At 43.5% G+C, this 18,550-nt stretch overlaps 2 protein-coding genes across 3 annotated transcripts in view; both read left to right on the top strand.

Moving 5' to 3' along the window:
* LRP4 (LDL receptor related protein 4) overlaps positions 1 to 10,672 on the top strand; it is a 45,446-nt gene extending 34,774 nt beyond the window's left edge. Inside the window, exons 32-38 of the mRNA XM_074372033.1 lie at positions 85 to 229; positions 429 to 542; positions 1,007 to 1,142; positions 3,573 to 3,640; positions 4,221 to 4,308; positions 5,669 to 5,810; positions 8,176 to 10,672. Of these exons, the coding sequence (XP_074228134.1) occupies positions 85 to 229; positions 429 to 542; positions 1,007 to 1,142; positions 3,573 to 3,640; positions 4,221 to 4,308; positions 5,669 to 5,810; positions 8,176 to 8,508 (1,026 nt within the window). The 3' untranslated portion in view covers positions 8,509 to 10,672. The remainder of the gene's footprint in view (positions 1 to 84; positions 230 to 428; positions 543 to 1,006; positions 1,143 to 3,572; positions 3,641 to 4,220; positions 4,309 to 5,668; positions 5,811 to 8,175) is intronic.
* Positions 10,673 to 17,086: 6,414 nt separating this feature from the next.
* CKAP5 (cytoskeleton associated protein 5) overlaps positions 17,087 to 18,550 on the top strand; it is an 89,808-nt gene continuing 88,344 nt past the window's right edge. The window contains exon 1 of one of the 2 annotated variants that reach the window (XM_010964594.3): positions 17,087 to 17,243. The gene's annotated coding sequence lies outside the window, so the exon portion shown is untranslated. The remainder of the gene's footprint in view (positions 17,244 to 18,550) is intronic. The other variant, XM_010964596.3, reaches the window with a different exon arrangement.

Below are 18,550 nucleotides of genomic sequence, written 5' to 3' on the forward strand. Positions count from 1 at the left end.
ACACATGTGCTGGGACCTGGAAGCTGTACCGAGGTCTGACTGTTGAGTGATAGTTACTCTTTTGGGGGTTTCCCTATTGAGTAGCAGGACAGGTGGATCTACTGGACAGACTGGCAGACCAAGTCAATCCAGCGTGTTGACAAGTACTCAGGCCGGAACAAGGAGACGGTGCTGGCGAATGTGGAGGGACTCATGGATATCATCGTGGTTTCCCCTCAGCGGCAGACAGGTGGGCTCCTGTGTCCTGAGCCTGCTTCCGTACCACTGGTAGGGTGGGTTGGTCACCCCAAGGACTGTTAATAACTGAGACAATTAGAGCCACAAGAGAGGCTTTTGGTTCACATCATACGCTTTTAGACCTTTTGAGAAGTGACAAACTGGGAGACTTGATTCTGCCCCAGGCCAGACATTCATCTGCTTTGCCCCAGGGACCAATGCCTGTGGTGTGAACAATGGTGGCTGCACCCACCTCTGCTTTGCCAGAACCTCGGACTTTGTGTGTGCCTGTCCTGATGAGCCCGATGGCCGGCCCTGCTCCCTTGGTGAGTTGGACTGATCAGCCCCCTGGAACAGCAGAGCCCTTGGAAGGGCAGGGGACCAGTAGCCTCAGTTTTGTCCTTCCTGGTGAGATTCCCCCTCAGGGGGTCTTACAGCAGGGTGACCGGGAGAAGTGAGACTGAGCTTTGGGATGGCACAGACCTGGGTTTGTCTGGCTTCTGGCATTTTTTAGAACAGAATTCAGGTCCCCTGATTCCCTGGTCTCTGCTGTGACTTGTGCCTCACTCTCCCTTCCTGACCTTTGTGGGCCAGCTAGCCCATCCAGAGCTGTTAATATGGGAAAACAAATCTTTTTTTATGCACAGTATTAAGAAGGGCCTCTAATGAGGGTGGCTAGGATCAGGACAGTTAAAAGATTGCTTTGTCAAGTTCTCCAGATGCTACTCTTGGATCATATGTAGATATTTAGGGCCCCAGTGGTCCAGTCCAGCCCTCGTTTTCTCTCCAGTGCCTGGCCTGGTGCCCCCAGCTCCCAGGGTTACCAGCATGAGTGAAAGGAGCCCTGTACTACCCAACACGCTACCTACCACCTTGCGTTCTTCTACCACCCGGACCCGCACGTCTCTGGAGGAGGTGGAAGGGAGGTAAGTGGGTTCAGTATGTGACTGAGGGCTCTTTGATTCAAATCACCATCCCCTGCCAGCAGAAGACTGTAGTCCTAACATGAGAATCCTGGCAGATGGGAGGTAGATCACATCATTAGCCACCCGTCTCTGCTATTTGAGACTGGAGGTGATATTTAGACTTGTAGATTGTTGCAAATGATTCCCTTTTTAGCTCTGAAGGTAAGTCGCTCTTGGAGCAGCTTTAGAGAGAAATCACTCAGGAGGAATTTCTACATGGCATTCCTCCTCCTTCCTTTCTTTCTGTGACATTTACTCTCACATAACAGGTTTAGCACATGGTCTTGTCCTACAATTTATTTAGAAGCCACCAAGTCATAGTAGTCTCTGAGCTGTGGCTTTATGACTTGGGACATCCTCAGGGATGTGGTGGCCTTAGCTTATAATGACCTGTAATATGCAAACACACACACTGTTATTAAATAAGTAAGCATAACCATGAATACATGTCAAATTAAGTATAAAATATGGTATTTGATTAAACTGAAGGTGCTTTCAATTTAAGATGCATCCTGATTTGAGACATTAAACTGGAAAAATGATCTACAGCAATTGTGAGATGCCATTAAGTGTAACATACTCCTATTTCAGAGATGTTAGAATGTAGAAAAAATGCACATCTTAAAATTGATGAAATAGATGTTATATTCAATTAAGAGAAATGCTTATCAATATGTTTTTATTTATACTTTGCAAAAAATAATCTGGAAATACCAGACAGAAATAAAGAAGATATAAATGTACTTATATACCCATATATAATTCCCTTTAATTTAAAAAAATTTTTGATGTATGTATATATTGTGAAATTATTACCATAATAAGTCTAGTTAGTTAATATCTATCTTCACACATACATGCACATTTTTTTTCCTTGTAGTGAGAACTTGTAAGATCTACTCTCTTAGCAACTTTCAAATATACAATACAGTATTGTTAACTGTAGTCAATATGATGTACATTACATCCCCAGGACTTACTTATCTTACTTAACTTATTCACTTGGCATATGCCCTCAAAGTCCATCCATGTTGTTGCAAATGGCAGTATTTCCTTCTTTTTATGGCTGAATAATATTCCATTGTATACATACACCACATTTTCTTTATCCATTCATCCATTGATGGACACTTAGGTTGTTTCCATGTTTCAGCTATTGTAAATCATGCTACATTGAATGTGGGGGTGCAGATGTCTTTTTGTGATAGAGATTTCATTTCCTCCTCTTTACTATTTTGACGTCTATCTTTCCAAGCATTTTTCCATTAGAACATTTTTCATTGTAATATATTGTTCTCTTTATTTTTAATATCAACTGTACCTTAAAAGATTATGAACACTTGATTTCAATTATGAAAGCAGAAACATAGTAATAATTGCAGATAAGAACTCTAGACTCATGTCCCTAAGTTAAAAGATTTGCACATGATCTCATTATGCCCCATTTTCTCATTAGAAGCGTTTTTATGGAAAAGCAAACAGATGTAAACATGTACCTTTCTCACTAACTTTTAAGTACTAACAATCATTATTAATCTGATTTTCTTTAGGTTTATTTAGAAAACTTTGAGCCCTATTCAGATATTTTCTTCCTGTCAGAGTTCTACTTGAAGACTCAGTGCATCAGTGCATCTTGGTTTCAGATGCTTTTGCCAGTAGCTTTTCTCTAGCCTTTTAGGAGATGCCTTTAATTGCAGGCTCATATGTGCCACAAAGGAGTTACCTTCTTGGCATTTCAAGTTAGTCATCGGAGCCCTCCCTCTGGATGTCTTGCATATTCCCTTGTGAAAGAATGAATGGAATAAAAACAATTTTTTTTAAGTCTGTCTAGATCTAGAGATAATTTTTATCCAATCAGAGGTTTGGTTGTTTGGTAGCTTCTTCCAACTCATCCTGGTAGTTTTAAGTCTACTTTTGATGTCCTTAGTATTCTTTCAGCAGACTTTTAGCTTGCTTCCGAACCAGCTTCTCCTTTTTAAAGACTCCTCTTTAAAGAGTATATATTTTAGTCGGGGAGGGTATAGCTCAGAGGTAGAGATAGCATGCACAAGGTCCTGGGTTCAATCCCCAGTACCTCTTCTAAAAATAAATAAACCTAATTACTACCACCACCTCTGCCAAAAATAAAATGATTAAATAATACAATAATAAGTAAATAAAATATTTTTTTAAAAAAGAGTACATATTTTAAAGCACATTTAAACATAGGATAGTATCTTGAAGACAGTGACTCACATTGATTTCTCTGTAATTCCTGGTCTTGCCCTCTCCTTGCTTCTGACATCTCCCATCTGGTATAGTGTTATATCTGAAAGCCCCCCTTTCCTGGAGAAAGGCAAGATCTTTATTGAATACAAGTAGCCTTCACATTCAGTTTTCTCTGCTCCACAGGTGCTCTGAAAAGGATGCCCGGCTGGGCCTCTGTGCACATTCCAATGAGGCCGTACCTGCTGCTCCAGGTAAGCCCTCAGTGTCCAACTATTTTGAAAAACAAGATGTAATGAATCTAAGACTCCATTGATATCTTCCAGAACCTTCATGGGGACCCTTTGGGGTCAATGAACCTTTTTCTTAGACTAAACCCATAGGAAGAATAACCATAACTGCTGCCACTTATGGAGGGCTTTCCATGTGCTGGGCAATTGTTAAGCAGTATTTATGTGCACACACACACGCATGCATATATGTGCATGTATTTGTATATATACACACGTCTTTAACCTCCACCAACCCTATGAGCAATTTATTATTTACATTTAACTGATGAGAAAACATAGGCTTAGAAGTTAGGCATCTTGCCTTAAGTCACTCAGCTAGTAAGTAGTGGAACTGGGAGTAGAGATGCTAACAGAGTGATAGATTTCTTCTCAGCCCCGTACCCCCACCTCCTGTGGCCTCTCCTCTGAGAAGGAGGCCCCTAGCCATCCTCAGATAGTATGGGATCCAACACCATGATAGGGAGTCCTCCATCTGCCCACCTCTCACACCAGCTAGAAGATTGTCAGTGGTACCCACTTAGTGACCCTGTGTTCTTCCTAGGGGAAGGACTCCACGTCAGCTATGTCATCGGTGGACTCCTCAGTATTCTGCTGATTCTGGTGGTGATCGCAGCTTTGATGCTATACAGGTAACTTCAGCTCCCGTTACATCTGGGATCTCCTGAAGCTGACAGCTCACTGATGCAACCTCTGACCAGCCGTGTTTCAAAGTTGGGTCCCCTGGTCAAAGCAGCAGAAGGGAAGGGCAGGAACCTAAATGTGTCCTCTTCTTCCCCAAACACAGCCCAGGCAGTCTCCTCATTTCACAACCACAGCAACTCTTGGGATTTTCTTTGTAGACTAGGATTCTGAGGACACAGAGGGTGTTACCCAAGGTAGGAGGCAAAGCTGGCACTGACTCTAGCATCTTTGCATTTTCCACCAACCCACACCACCTCAAACCACTGAAGCTGGAAATGATTTTCTCATCACACAAACACAACCCTTTACTACAATATTGGGTGATAAATCATTGTTCAGTAGGTATCATCCTGGGAATCTGTAGTTTTCTACTTAGAATCTTCTTTTTATGACTTTCTTTCTATATATTTCCCCTACATGCTTTAAATGCAGCTCACAGCAAAAATGTTTGGATTTTGCTGCTGCAGCTCTTGCAGCTCCTGCTAACAACAACAACAGCAGCAATAGTAACCACTGCCATTTAATGAATATGTATCCATGCCACAACAACCTTGTGAGATTGGTATTATTATTCCTCACCTTACAGACGAGGATCTCTCCGCTCAGAAAGTTTAGATTATGTCCACCAACATCCCAGCTAGTAAGTAACAGAAGTGGGTTTGAAACAGGTCTGTCTTGACTCTAAAGTGAAACGGTGTATTCATTATCTGTTACTGTATATCAAATTACCCCAAAACTTAGCAACTTAAAATGATAACCACTTATTATCTCACAGTTTCTGTGGGTTAGAAATCTGGATACAGCTTAACTGGTACCTCTGCCTCACAGTGTCTCACAAGGCAGCAATCCAGGTATTAGCCAGGGTTGCAGTCTTATCATGAAGCTTGACTGGGGAAGGATTCCCTTCCAAGGACAGAATTCAGTTTCTCTCATGCTGCTGGCTAGAGGCCTCCCTCAACAGTTCCTTGCCTCGTGAGCCTTTCCATAGGACAACTTTCAACATGGCAGCTTGCTTCCCCTAGTGCAAGAGTAAGAGAAAGGGATGGAGGGAGGGCAAGATAAGATGGAAGCCAAAAGTTTCCTTATAACCTAATCTGGTATCCATCACTTTTGCATGTCCTACTCGTTAGAAATGAGTCACTAACTCCAGCCCACACTCAAGGGGCAAAGATTCAGAAGGTGTGAGTACCAGGAGGCAGGGAACACTGGGACCTCTTAGAGGCTGCCTGCCAAACTTGGGTTACAGCTTCCCTAGATATTGTCCCCACAAAGATCTGAACTAACTTATCATCTCCTTTCTTCCTAAAGACACAAAAAATCCAAGTTAACTGATCCTGGAATGGGGAACCTGACCTACAGCAACCCTTCCTACCGAACTTCCACTCAGGAAGTGAAAATTGAAGCAATCCCCAAACCAGCCATGTACAATCAGCTGTGCTATAAAAAAGAGGTAAAAATTAAAACTTACATTCAAGAGTTTCTTTTTGGAGGGGAAGAGATTATGCTTCAGTTGCCTGAATAGATCAGTCAGGGATGCTAGGAAATCTGTCTACCATTTTGGAACAGAACTGAATGTGATTTGAGTTTCTGGAGAGGTCTACAATTTCTGAGCGTCCAGCCTCAGGGACCCTACTTAGAGCATGGTTAGAAAGCAGACCCTAGAAGGTTTAGATCTGAAAACATGTGAGTGTGCACCTCCCTGCCAGGAGATATTTTCCCAGGCTCAGGTTTCCTTTCCTCCTGGAGTTGTCATTCCCCAGCAGTGAGGCTGTGCCCCTCTAAAACAACCCCAAACTCCTAGATAACACCCAAGACACCCAAGGGCTCCTGAACTCTCCCATTTCTAATCTCTGATCCAGGTTGTTGGCACCTGTGGTTGGGAATAGCTGGTTTTTTGCTATTGATCTTCTTATCATAGAGTCTATAGGGATGTCTCTAAAATTCTCAAGGTTTATATGCTCTCTTTCTTTTAATTCCTTTGTTGCTTCAGGGAAGAATTATTTGCTGAATGTTTAGACATGAAAAATAGTCCTGTTTCCACTAGGGAATATAGCCTGGGACTTCCGATTTACCTAGCCTCATAAGACCCTTGTTTTTTCTAAAATCCTATAATCCTTCATCAGAAATTATCCCTATGAGACCTAATCCATTTACTCTCTTGGCCTTCCAGCTCATCATAATCTGCCCTCACACCTACAGGCCTCTCATGCATAATGAATACACCTTACATAATAATCATGTGCTTTCTGGATCCATTAATTCCCTGACTTAAAAAGCCCCTGCTACAAGCCAAAACAAAACCTGCAGGGATAGCTTGCAGATTTAGGGATGGTGGACCCCTTCTCTATTCATATCTTTGAGAAAAAGACTATGGAAGCTTCTGGGGTTCCTAAAGTGTCTGATGCCCCAGAAAAGGATCCCAATAGGGGCCCTAGGTTAGAAATTAAAATCATGTGACTCTTTTCTCCTGTTATATGCTTTTTCCTCAGCAGCTCTTTCACCCCTCTGATAGTCTTTCACCCTTTCTCTTCTGATTTCCTCTTGATTGCAGGTACCTGTTGCTGTGTGTTTGTAGAGAGAGTGGTATCCCCAAAATTGCCAGTTCCATGTCACCTACCCCTTCCTAACTTACCCAGCATGTCTCTGTGATGAAGACACTGAGTGGCCCGCATTTTATCTGAGACTAATTCAGCTTGGAGTGTGTGCTTGGTGACTGGGCATGTGTGTGTGTGCATGTGTGCTTGTGTGCTGTGTCTCTCTTCACTTGATCAAGGGAGCTGTTACTCGCAGAGGGCAAGGGACCATATTTTATATTGTGTGATCATCAAAGTATCCTGCTTACAGTAGGGGCTCAATAAGTATCTGTGGAATTGAATTGTTACTAAAATAGAGCAGCAGTTACAGGGCTCTTGGCAGGAGCACTATCCCAGGGACAGAACCCAAGCCATAGCCCATTTTCTTCTGGCAATGGTGGCATGTTGGTTGGTAACCCCCAGAAACCAGGAGGAAGGCTACCCTTTGAGGAATCCATAAAGGGAGAAGCCTGAGTAGAACTTAAGGCTGTCCTTGGAACAATCCCAGGTTGCTTGGCAGTGGCCCCAAGGCTTGAGGGAGCAGAGCCAGAATAACCTCCCACAGAAGCTTATAGGCTACAGGACCCCGCTGGATTGACACTTGAAACCCAAGTAAGAGGGTCTTCTTGAGCCCTCCTGTCTATCTTCTAAAACTTTTCTTCTTAAGAAAGTTAGAATTAAGAATAAAATAGCACAAAAGGAGCTTAAAATCCTGAATAAATGCACATTTGATAGATTTTGTCAATTGCTTATGGTCATGTATATCAGCATGATGTCCCATTAATAAACCCCATTAGCCATGTAATAGCTAACATGATTTTGTGCATCTTATGAGTCAAGCACCTACTAACTGCGTTTCATGGATCGCCTCATTTAAGCCTCACAGTCATTGGTTATTAAGTAAGGATACTGTTATTCTCCCCACGTGATAGAGGTGAGACTGAGTTTTAGAGACATTCAGTAATTTGTCCCAGGTGACGTAGCCAATCAGAGGCTCAGGCAAGATTTGATGCCATGTTTCTCCCTCCTCCCTGTGTAATAATGGTAGTAATCATCACAGCTCCTCCTTTCCTTTTAGGCTACACCTCATATATTTGCTATGACTGAATTTTCCCATTTGTTTGTGGGATCATTGCATTCTTTATGCCCACTCTTACCCCATCCACTTCCTGTTTCAGTTCGTCATAAGATCCTTTATAGAGAGCCAACCGAATGACTGTGTCTCTCCACTTTCCGCCATAGGGTGGGCCTGACCATAACTACACCAAGGAGAAGGTCAAGATTGTAGAGGGGATCTGCCTCCTGTCTGGGGACGAAGCTGAGTGGGATGACCTCAAGCAACTGCGCAGCTCACGGGGGGGCCTTCTTCGGGATCACGTATGCATGAAGACAGACACCGTGTCCATCCAGGCCAGCTCTGGCTCCCTGGATGACACGGAGACGGAGCAGCTGTTGCAGGAAGAGCAGTCTGAGTGTAGCAGCGTCCACACTGCAGCCACTCCTGAAAGACGGGGCTCTCTGCCAGACACGGGCTGGAGACATGAACGCAAGCTCTCCTCCGAGAGCCAGGTCTAAATGCCCATGTTCCCTTCCCTCCCCGCCTGCTTCTTCTCCTTTGTGGACTTCCAGTCCTCGTGCTCGCTTATACAACAGGCCCCTTTCCTAGGTGCTCATCCTACTCCTCCTCCCACCCCATAACTGCTCCTGAGCCCTCCACAGGAGCTGTTTCCACCTGAGTTTGTAACTACCTGTGCACAGGAAATGGTGGCGCATCCTGAGAATTTAGACCTGGATTTTACCATGAACCTCACCTCTTGCACTCCATCCTGAGCCTCCTGAAACTAGGCTCAGTAATGATTCCTCATCAGTACAGAGTTCCACCTCCCCTCCCCCGGTACCCTCAGTGCCTGCCCCACGAGAGCTGATGATCCAAGACTGCACTCCCTCCGCCCATCAGAGCTGGCCTGACCACTTCTCTGAGAGAGTGCTGACCAGGGGCTGCAGCTGGGGGTCATGGGTAAAGAGAGAGACGGAGGATAGAGGCTGAGAGAAGAAGGAGGAGTCAGCCCAGCTGGTATGGGCATCTGGGAAACCTCCAGCCTCAAGTGCATTAATAACATGAAAAAGCTTTTAGTGGTGTTTGGGCCTGGGTGTCCTGTCCATTGCTGGCAATGGATATTATCCTTATCCTAAGAGTTGTTGTTTTTCCAGCTACAGATGCTGGTGAGAGCTGGGTGTGGCTCAAGCTATTCTAACTCCTGCTAGAATGTCTGGAGCCTCTTCTACTTTCAGATGACCTGGGGTCCCTATCACACAGCAGCTGGCTAATACGAGTTCCCTTCTGCTGCCACCACTGGCTGGTACCTTTCCTAAGTCATTGCCTCTAAGTAACCAGGTTGCGAGCCAGTGGCTTGAATGAGTGTGGGGCCCTCAGGGGTGGGTCTCTGCAATGTCTGAGAACTACTGCTTAGACCAAACATAGCACATCCCCTGAACTTTAATGTTCTGCCACTCTCTCCCTCCTCATTCTCTTGGATTCTGAGCACAGAGATCCTGAAACATCCTTTCAAAGAAGGGCCAGAAGTTTTCATCAATGGTTGGGAAGAGCAATTGGATTAGAGACTTGGGGCACCCAGGGCCTAAAGGGAAGTATCCATGAGGCTGAACCTCCTGCGTTCTCTCTCAGGTGCTCAGGGATCTAAGTTAGTGGACACAGAGCCTGCGGCTGTGGGTGGTGAACTTCCCATTCCAGCTCTCTTCCCAGCTAAGTGACTCCTTTTCCATTGCTGAGATGCCATGCTTGGTTCATGCTTTCCTCACAGCAGGCATGTGTGTAACACTAGTGTCAGGAGAGTTGAGACTTTTTTTTCTGTTCTAAAACTTCTACCTAGCTCTTAAAAAAAAATTGGTGCCTATTTTGCTTTTTCTGACCTACCCTTGTGGGCACCTATGGTGAAGAGGCCTAAATAAAGATGCAAAGTGGGGGGCAAGGAGTAGGAAGGTAGAGAGAACCACCGAGGAAGCCCTTTCAGCCCAGGGCAGATCCAGACCTTTTTCACCCAAGGATTAGAAGCGACAACAGGAGTTGAGAATGGAGGGGAGGGCTCCCAGAAGATGTTTCCTGATTTGAAACATCTCCAGAGGTTACTGGCATTGAGAAATCAGCTGCCAATTTGAGTGAAAAGGGAAGATCAGAGCAAACTGTTTCTGGTTAGTTCTAAGACCTCTAGAGACAGGTGCCAAGCTCTTAGCTCTGCTCTCAGTAGCCAGCCCAAGGTCTGGACCCTCTCAGGATAGCCAGGCCAGGCCAAGAAGGCTTTTCCAGTACACAAGGTGGGAAAGGAAAGATCCTCCCCCTGGGAGGAAGGGGGACATTTCACACTTGATGGGGCAGTAAAAGAGGGAGCATTTTGGGTCCTCAGACTCGTGGTTGGGGATGGGGAGAAGGTAGCAAAGTGGCATTTTCTTGAATGGGAAGGGGGAAGGATCTTATTGCACTTGGGCTGTTCAGAATGTAGAAAGGACATATTTGAAGAAATATCTATTTGAGCACTGATTTACTATGTAAAAAGCAAAGTCTCTCTGTCCTAAACTAATGGAAGTGATTCTCCCACGCTCATGTGTAATGGTTTTAACGTTACTCACTGGAGAGATTGGACTTTCTGGAGTTATTTAACCACTATGTTCAGTATTTTAGGACTTTATGATAATTTAATATAAATTTAGCTTTTCTTAATCACCTTGCCTGGCTTGGAGTCATGACTAATAACTGCACCTGCTCTGTCTGGCAGACCCATGCTGTGGAAAACCTGCTTGCAGACATAACCTCTGAGTCCTTTGGGGATGTGAGGGCAGTGAAGAGCAATAAAGGGTGAGAGGTTCCTGGCTGGAGGTTCAACTCATCTTGAGAAGACAGGTCAAGACCAGAGTTCATTGGCTTCTGAAATCCTTATCTCCTCTAGAAGTGGGTGGCAGATAGGTTTCATCTTGCCTGCCAACTCTGATTGGTCAGTCATGGCTGCCTGAGGTCCTATCCAGACTCAATGGAAAAAGTATCATGATCATTAGTGATGTCTCCTTTGGGCACCAGAAGGAAGGGTCACAGCCTGTATACTATGTTTCTTCTATTTCTGTTCTAGGGCTATGAGGACTTCAGTGTCACAGGCCTTGACTTTGCCTTGCAGTGATGGTCACTGGCAAGACTGTCTGATGTAGTAAGAAAAGTACTGGCATGAGAACAAGGAGGGCTAATTCCAGTCCCAGATCTGCCACTAGCTCTGATAGATCTTAGTCATGTTTCATGATTACTCTGAGAATGGATCAAATGAACATGAAGATTCCTTTTATTTTTAAAATGCTATCTACTCATACTTCATCCATTATATCTCAAGACTAGAACAAGGCATTGGGAGTCCCTTCTCGGGTATCTGGACATAATACCTCCCAATGAAGATTGACAATCATGCATATCTTAATGCCAGATGTAGAATTTAATGTCAAGAGTCAGTAGTTGATTTTCTAAACCACAAACCACTTATCGAATAATGCTTTCATTCATTCATTCATCTGCTAGGGGCTGGGCACTGCCCAAGCATGACCAAGAAAGACAGAGTATCACAGAGCTTAGTGTCTACCAACACCCCTCCCCACTAAAAAAGGAGGAAAAAGGAAGCAAGAAGGACTGAATTCTCTTGTATGTAAGTGACAAGAGATCTGAGTATAAACTTCCAATGTTGGTGAGGGGTAGATATGCTAGAACAAAAACAAATGGAATAGCTCAAGGACAACCATCACTCCTTCCACCATTCTTTTTTGGAAAAAAAAAAAAAGTCACAACAGAGAGTAAAGGAGAACATTTGAAGCAATGAAATCCAGCGTAAAGCACAAGCTTATATACCTGAAGGAAGTACCCCTTTCCAGAAACTCAGAATTATAGACCAGGCCATGAACAGTGACCACCAGAACTGGGAACCCAGGAAGAACTTTCCAAATGGGAAGAAGAAATGAATGCATTGAACACATATCATTTTCTTGGAAAACTGGAAGTGTTTCTGGGAGAACAATATTTAGAAAATGCATTTTACTAATCTGTAACTGTCCTGTTACTTCAGCAGGAAAAGAGAGGGGAGAATGGGGCTGCCCTGATAACCCAGGTCTTGACAAGAATTTGACCAGTGGCAAATGAGAATTCTGTAACAGCATTAAGAACTAGCACCCTGTTTTCAGGTTATGCTGGCTCTTAAGTTTCCTGATGTAAAATGAAAAGATTGCACCGAATGATACAGGTCATTTCTGGCCTGAGACCTCTATTTACATTCCTTCCAGGTGGTAGGGTATAGGTCAGTGGTAGAGTGAATGCCTAGCATGCATGAGGTCCTGGGTTCAATCCCCAGTACTACGGTTAAAAATAAATAAGTAAATAAAACTAATTACCTGCCTCCTTAAAAAAAACAAAATGAAACAAAAAACATACATTCCTTCCAGAAAATCTTGGGGATGAAACAAGAGTTGAGAATTTCTCATCTGGTTCTCTGGATATAAAACCTAAAACTGATTAAGTATGGAGACAATGGGTCAAATTCTAACAAACTGATCATATTTTGCAAACCAATGATGTGCAAAATAAAGTCACTGCCCTTCTTTTTATATTGTATGAACAAACTGTGGAACCTACGATGAAAAGATCTCTGTAGCCCATAGAGAGGTCGCCATGGCATGAATTGAAGTTTTCATCAAAACTAGCCCTGAAGAAAATAAAGTCTGTGCTGCATAGGAACTTAGAAAAAGAATCTACAAGAGTTGAGGGTGCATAAGGGTCTAAGTGTAATGCACTGACATTCAAGGGCATCTTTAATCATTTCTAATACTGGACATAATGATAAAAGAAATGTGGTTGAGCACTTTTTTATGGCTAAGAAACAGTCTCTTTTTTCTTCATATTTGAAAACGACTCAACTGATCCAGTTAATTGGATGTGTGTTTGGGGCTGTTTCAAGCAGCCTTTGTTTTGAAACATTCACTCACTTGCCATTTATTTTCTCTCCAGATCATTCTCCCATTAACCAGCTGACAGGCTAAGCAAAGCTCAGCAAAGGGAACAGTTTTATTTCCAGTCAATGTTCCAACTCACAACTTTGGATTCCTTGACGTGATGTTAAAACAGATCCAGACAGCCTAATTAAGGGTCTGAGTTTAAACCCAAGGCTAAGTTAGCCCCAGGCTATATAATCTTATTTCACTTTACAAGACACAAAGAGCCAAGAACTCTCACTTAGCCTGTCCTTCTCAGTGGGTTTTTTTCTCCAGCCCCTAAAAGCCAGCTGATAGCCTGCTAGCAAGGTCCCTATCTCTCCCTTCCGCCTGCTTCCTCTTTGGAGGATCTGATGTGTCTGTGGTCAAATTTCTTGAACAGCCTATATTTCGGGGCCTACGGGAAAATGGGCTGTGAGAAAAGGGGGGAAAAGGCTATTCATTCCTTCATTCAACCAGAACCTATTAAATGCAACCAAGAGCAAGATGGGATAAGCTTTGCAGTCTTGGAGGCCAGTCGAGGCACTAAAACCCACAGCCACTTGAGATCTGTGCTAATGTCATCACTGCTATCTCCAGGGAATAATGCAGGGAGTACCTGGACTGGAAATTCAAAGGAAGCTACTCACTGAGGCTGTTCCTTTTAGCTGGAAGTACGGGTCCAGGTCCCATGGTGGGGATGTTTCAACCAAAATGTTGCTTGTGATTATGATGGAATGAGCACAGTCCCAACCCTAGAAGACTTTTTAGAAATGCCCAGCACAGTTATTCAGCAGCCACAATATTTGGCATTTGTTTCCTGCTTTCAGTTGCAATAGTACAGTGTTCGCTTAGATATCTAATGCCCACAAGGGTTTCACTGTCCTATTATTAACCTCCTTATGTAGAACTATTGAGAAGTCCCAGGCATAAAGTAGGTACACATAACTGCAATAAATACATAGATAAATGCCACTAGATGATAATTTTGGACTGGCCAAACATTTACTGAACATCTAATGTGGGCAAGGTACTGCATTAGGTTTCTACAAGGCTCTGCAGAATCTGCCACTCTCCCCACTCCCTTATTGGTCCTCAGCTCCTACTACCCTCTGACTGCCAATTACTCCAGCTCTCCTCACCTCCCTGTTTTTCAAACCTGCCAGGTATGCTCCCGACTTAGGGTCGCTGCAAAGCTGTTTCATCTGCTGGCCCTTTCTTCCTCTAGACAAACTCATGGGGAACTACTTTGCCTTCTTCAAGTCTTTGTTCAAATGTAACCTCAATTAAACTTACTCTGACCACTCTTTATAAAATTACAGTCTTTCCAACTCTACTTCCCAATCACTTTTACCCTGTTTTATTCTTTTTTAATTTTCCCACTGTACATATTGTCCAATAGCATACTGTATGATTTTTCACATGTTGATTGTCTGTTTCCTCACTATAATATGAGTACCATGAAAGAAGGGCTTTTTTTTTTTTTGGTCTGTTTTGTTCACTGATAATTCCAAATGCCTATAAGAGTCCCTGCACATAATAGATGCTCAAGAAATATTTGTTGAATGAATAAATAATGGAATCAGACATTGAATGCCCACCTTCTAGTGGGGCCGTACCTAAACCATATAAGACAAAAAAGGATTTTGCTGTCTCGTTTTAAATCACTTCAGGATCTAGACTCCACACATCCTTTATTGATCAAATTCCAGGTTACCATCACTCTCTCCTTAAATGTAATCTTTAGTTTATTTCTGGTAATATTTAAATAAAGTGAACATACCAGTGATCAATGACTGAAGAAGACTATTTCTACATATTCCTAACCCATTTCTTAACTGTTATTGTGACCTCTTTTCTCTGATTGTTTCTTGTCTCCTACCCCTACCTATGGATCTGTCTTCATTTCCCATCTTTTCACTCTCTCCAGTCTCCCATTCAGTGATCTCATCCACAGTTTCATCTTTTCACTCTATGGAGGTAATTCCCAAATCGCTATTACTTGAGTCCTAATCTCTTCTCACAGTTCTCATCCTGTATTTCCTAGGCCTACATACATGATTCCATTTGAATTGCCTCATTGGTATGTAAAAGTAAACAGGAATAAAACTAGATACCTTGTCTTCTCTTTGAGACTGGCTTCTCCAGCCTTTCTGCTTTCATTTGTGCGGTCACTGCCTCCCAGCCTCTAGGCTTAAATCAGGGCACACTCTTTGACTCATCTCCCTAAAGGGGCCCCACCCTCACTTTGTACCTAATCTAGTCAGTTGCCAAATCATTCACTCTTGAATCTGTTCTCATCATTTCCACTGCTATTACCTCATATCAGACTCTTAACAGGGTGCATAGCTCTAACCCATTTTAGAATTAGGCAATCAAGATAATTAGCTTTCCTAAAGTGCAGTTGTGACTTTGTCACTCCTTTGCTCAGAAACCTTCAATAGATCCCCACTGCCTACTTAAATAAAGTACAAATTCCTTACCCTCATTTTCAAGACCCTCTAAAACTGTTCCTAACTTTCTCTGTCAATCTTGTCTCACTACTTCAACATGAACACTGTCCTAAAATCAAACCCACATGTTCAGCTCCCCTCAGACAATGCACTTTCTTGTCTCTGCCTTCACCAATACTTTGCCCACTACTACACATTCTCCCTGCTCCTTCTATTAATAAAGTAATAATTTAACATCTCAGTGGTTAAAAAATTCATTTCCCTCCTTAATGAGTCCCACCCCTATTAAGTTTTTTGTTCCAGGAATGTTCTAACCATTTTCAGGCATGCACACAAATACATATACATTTATAACCATATATAATAAAAAACCATTCCATATATGTATGCTTCTTTGCAACTTGTCTTTTTTTAATTAAATAAGATTTATGCATTTTTCTAACCAGCACTCACAGATTAAACACATTCTTTTTAGCAGTTGTGTAGTATTCTATTGAATGGGTATACCATTTTACGTAATAAAGTTCCCTATAGATGAACATGTAATTTCCAGGGGGTTTTGCTTGTTTGTTTGTTTTCTAAAGCAGTGCTGCAGTGAACATCCTTGTGCCTTTTCTTTGCCTCCTTGCATAGATCTGTAGGACAAATTCCTATCAGTGGCATTACTTGGCCAGAGATTATATACATTTTACATTTTAATAACTGCTAAATTGCCTTCCTAAAAGTTTGTACCAATTATACTTTTACCAATAGTGAGTTTGAGTGTCTGTTTCTCCAACTCTTGGCCAACCAAAGGTTGTTACACTTTTTCATTTTTGCCAATTTGATGGGTTTCAAAAAAATTGTTTTATTACTTTTACCCATCCTCTCTTCATTTTTTAGCTTCTTGGCAATCTACATACACTTTAAATCCTAGATTAAAATCCATCCCCTTCAAAGATTCTCCCCTATCTAATTCCTCCCTTCAGTTAAACATCTACCATTTTTCTTTTATATAGTTCTTATACTGTTTTGAACTTTAGCAACTAGTCTATATGTTTTATTCCTCTGACCACTGTAGTTTGCAAATTCCTTGAAAGTTAGGACCAGATCTTATTCATAGAAACACTGAATGTAGAGCTAAGCAAGAATTTTAGAGATCATATTAACCAAGCGTCTCATTTTTATAAATAACAGGAGTATTCAGCTTTTGTAGAATGCATTACTGTTCAAAGGCCCTTCCTAGACATTCAGTTAAGTTATATTAAATCCTCACATTAAGATTATAAGCGAAATATCGTTATCCCGTTTTACAGATGAGGAAACTAAGCTACGGACGATTTACTGAGAAAAGTGGTTTACTCAGAGCAGGTCCAAGACCAGAATCCAGCGTCTTGGCGCCATGCACTTTCTTTCCAGTATATCCCAGCTGCCTCTCTCGTTTCCCTCACGCACTTGGCTGCACAATCAATATTTGGCGGATGAAATGATTTTTTAAAAAATTGCTAGGTGTTGACAGCAGCTTAAATATCTGTAATTAAACAAAGCAAACATGCTGACGGTCGGCAATGCACAGCTCTCCATACGTATTTCGCCTTTCTTTCAGGGGTCGTCAGCAGCTCTCGCTCCAGAGGGAGTGACCCTCTTCCCACCAGACCTGAGAGAGCCGGGTCCCCAGGGAAACACGAGTGCCTGCGGCTCCTTTAAGGCCGCGGGCGGCGCGTGCCCGCAGTGCTTTCAAATGGACCAATAGAAGGGCGATGGGCGGTCCACCGAGGACCAATAAACAACGAGGACACTGCGGGGTGTGCGGCGGCCCAAGCGGTTTCAAACGGCTTAGACCACCCCCTTGGTTCTGACCCGGCGGAGGTGAGTGGACTATGGGCCCGACCCACTCGCCTAGGCCCTCGGGCTCGCGAGTCGCGCGCGCAGAGGGGCCCTGAACCGCGGGCGAGGGTTCTCTGCGGACGCGCGCCTCCCTCGCCCTGCGACCCAGCAGGTCTGAGTCGCCGAGGCGGGGCGGAGGCCGGGGAACTCGCGGCTAGGAGGGCGGGGGGCGTGGGCGCTGGTGTGCAGCGGGGCCGGGGCTGGGATCCGGGTGCCTGGAGCGCGCCGCGGCGGGGTGCGGGCGGCAGCGCCGGGGGGATGTAGGAGGCGCAGGGCCGCGCCTGGCGGCTCAGGGTGTTCCGGTACTGGGGCGGGGGCCTGTGAGTCGGCCCTGCCGAGGCGCCCCTCGCGTAATTGTCAAATGAATGAATGAGTGAGTAAGAGCCTCTGAGGGCTCTCGTGGTTGTGAAGGGCCTGGTCGCCTCAGAGAGTGACAAGGACAGCGGTACCGGGGCCTGCCCGCTCACCTGTGTCCCTGCCCGCGCACCTGTGTGTCCCCACCGGCTTGCTGCGATTTTAACGATTCGGATCCTACCGCTCCGCCCTTCTGGTTGGTTTTCTCTTTCAAAAGGTGTCAGTAGAGTTCGGGTATCTTTCCAGCTCTGAAGGTTTGGGGGACCAATACAATAGCCAGCAGTGTAGGTTAAGCAGGCCTTGCTACTTCAAGGTGGTGGCTCGGAGAACTAGATTCTTACTTTTTAGATCTTACCGCTCCGGTTGTTGAGAGAGCTACTCTGCAATCGTGGTAATTGTCAGGCAGGATTTAAATGCATCCGTTTTGTTTCTAGGATAGGAAATGATGAAAGTCATGTTGCCAGAGTGGCTACTGTGTGTTAGAAAATATATTCATGTTGATGAATCTTAATGAGTTTTTCATTCAGCATCAATAGAGGATGAAGAGGTTTTTGCAGAACTTGCCCCAAATTTATGCGCGGCTCCAGTTTAATTCTTATGGGAATCAAGGCTTCAAATCTTGGCCCAGAAATGCTCCCTGTCTTATTTTGTGCATAATTATAGTAATTGAAAACTCATTTTTAGAGAGGTGAACTCCTCCTTTCTCCATTTTCGTCACCGTGAAAAGTCCTTCTTTGACCTAAAGAGCTGATAAATTAAGCTAACGATCTTTTAAAACTTAAGGAATTGTAAAATATTTGGACTTTTCTTAAGTGACTGGACAAAATATAATGTTGTTTTTATAGAATAATGTAGAGAAAGGTGAAATCAATTTATTTTGCCAACATAAATTAAATCCAGTTGGTAAACTCATGAGAAAAAAATTTTACACATTA

This window comes from Camelus bactrianus, chromosome 10 (assembly GCF_048773025.1).
Source record: "Camelus bactrianus isolate YW-2024 breed Bactrian camel chromosome 10, ASM4877302v1, whole genome shotgun sequence".
In the NCBI taxonomy this organism is placed as follows: Eukaryota; Metazoa; Chordata; class Mammalia; order Artiodactyla; family Camelidae; genus Camelus; species Camelus bactrianus.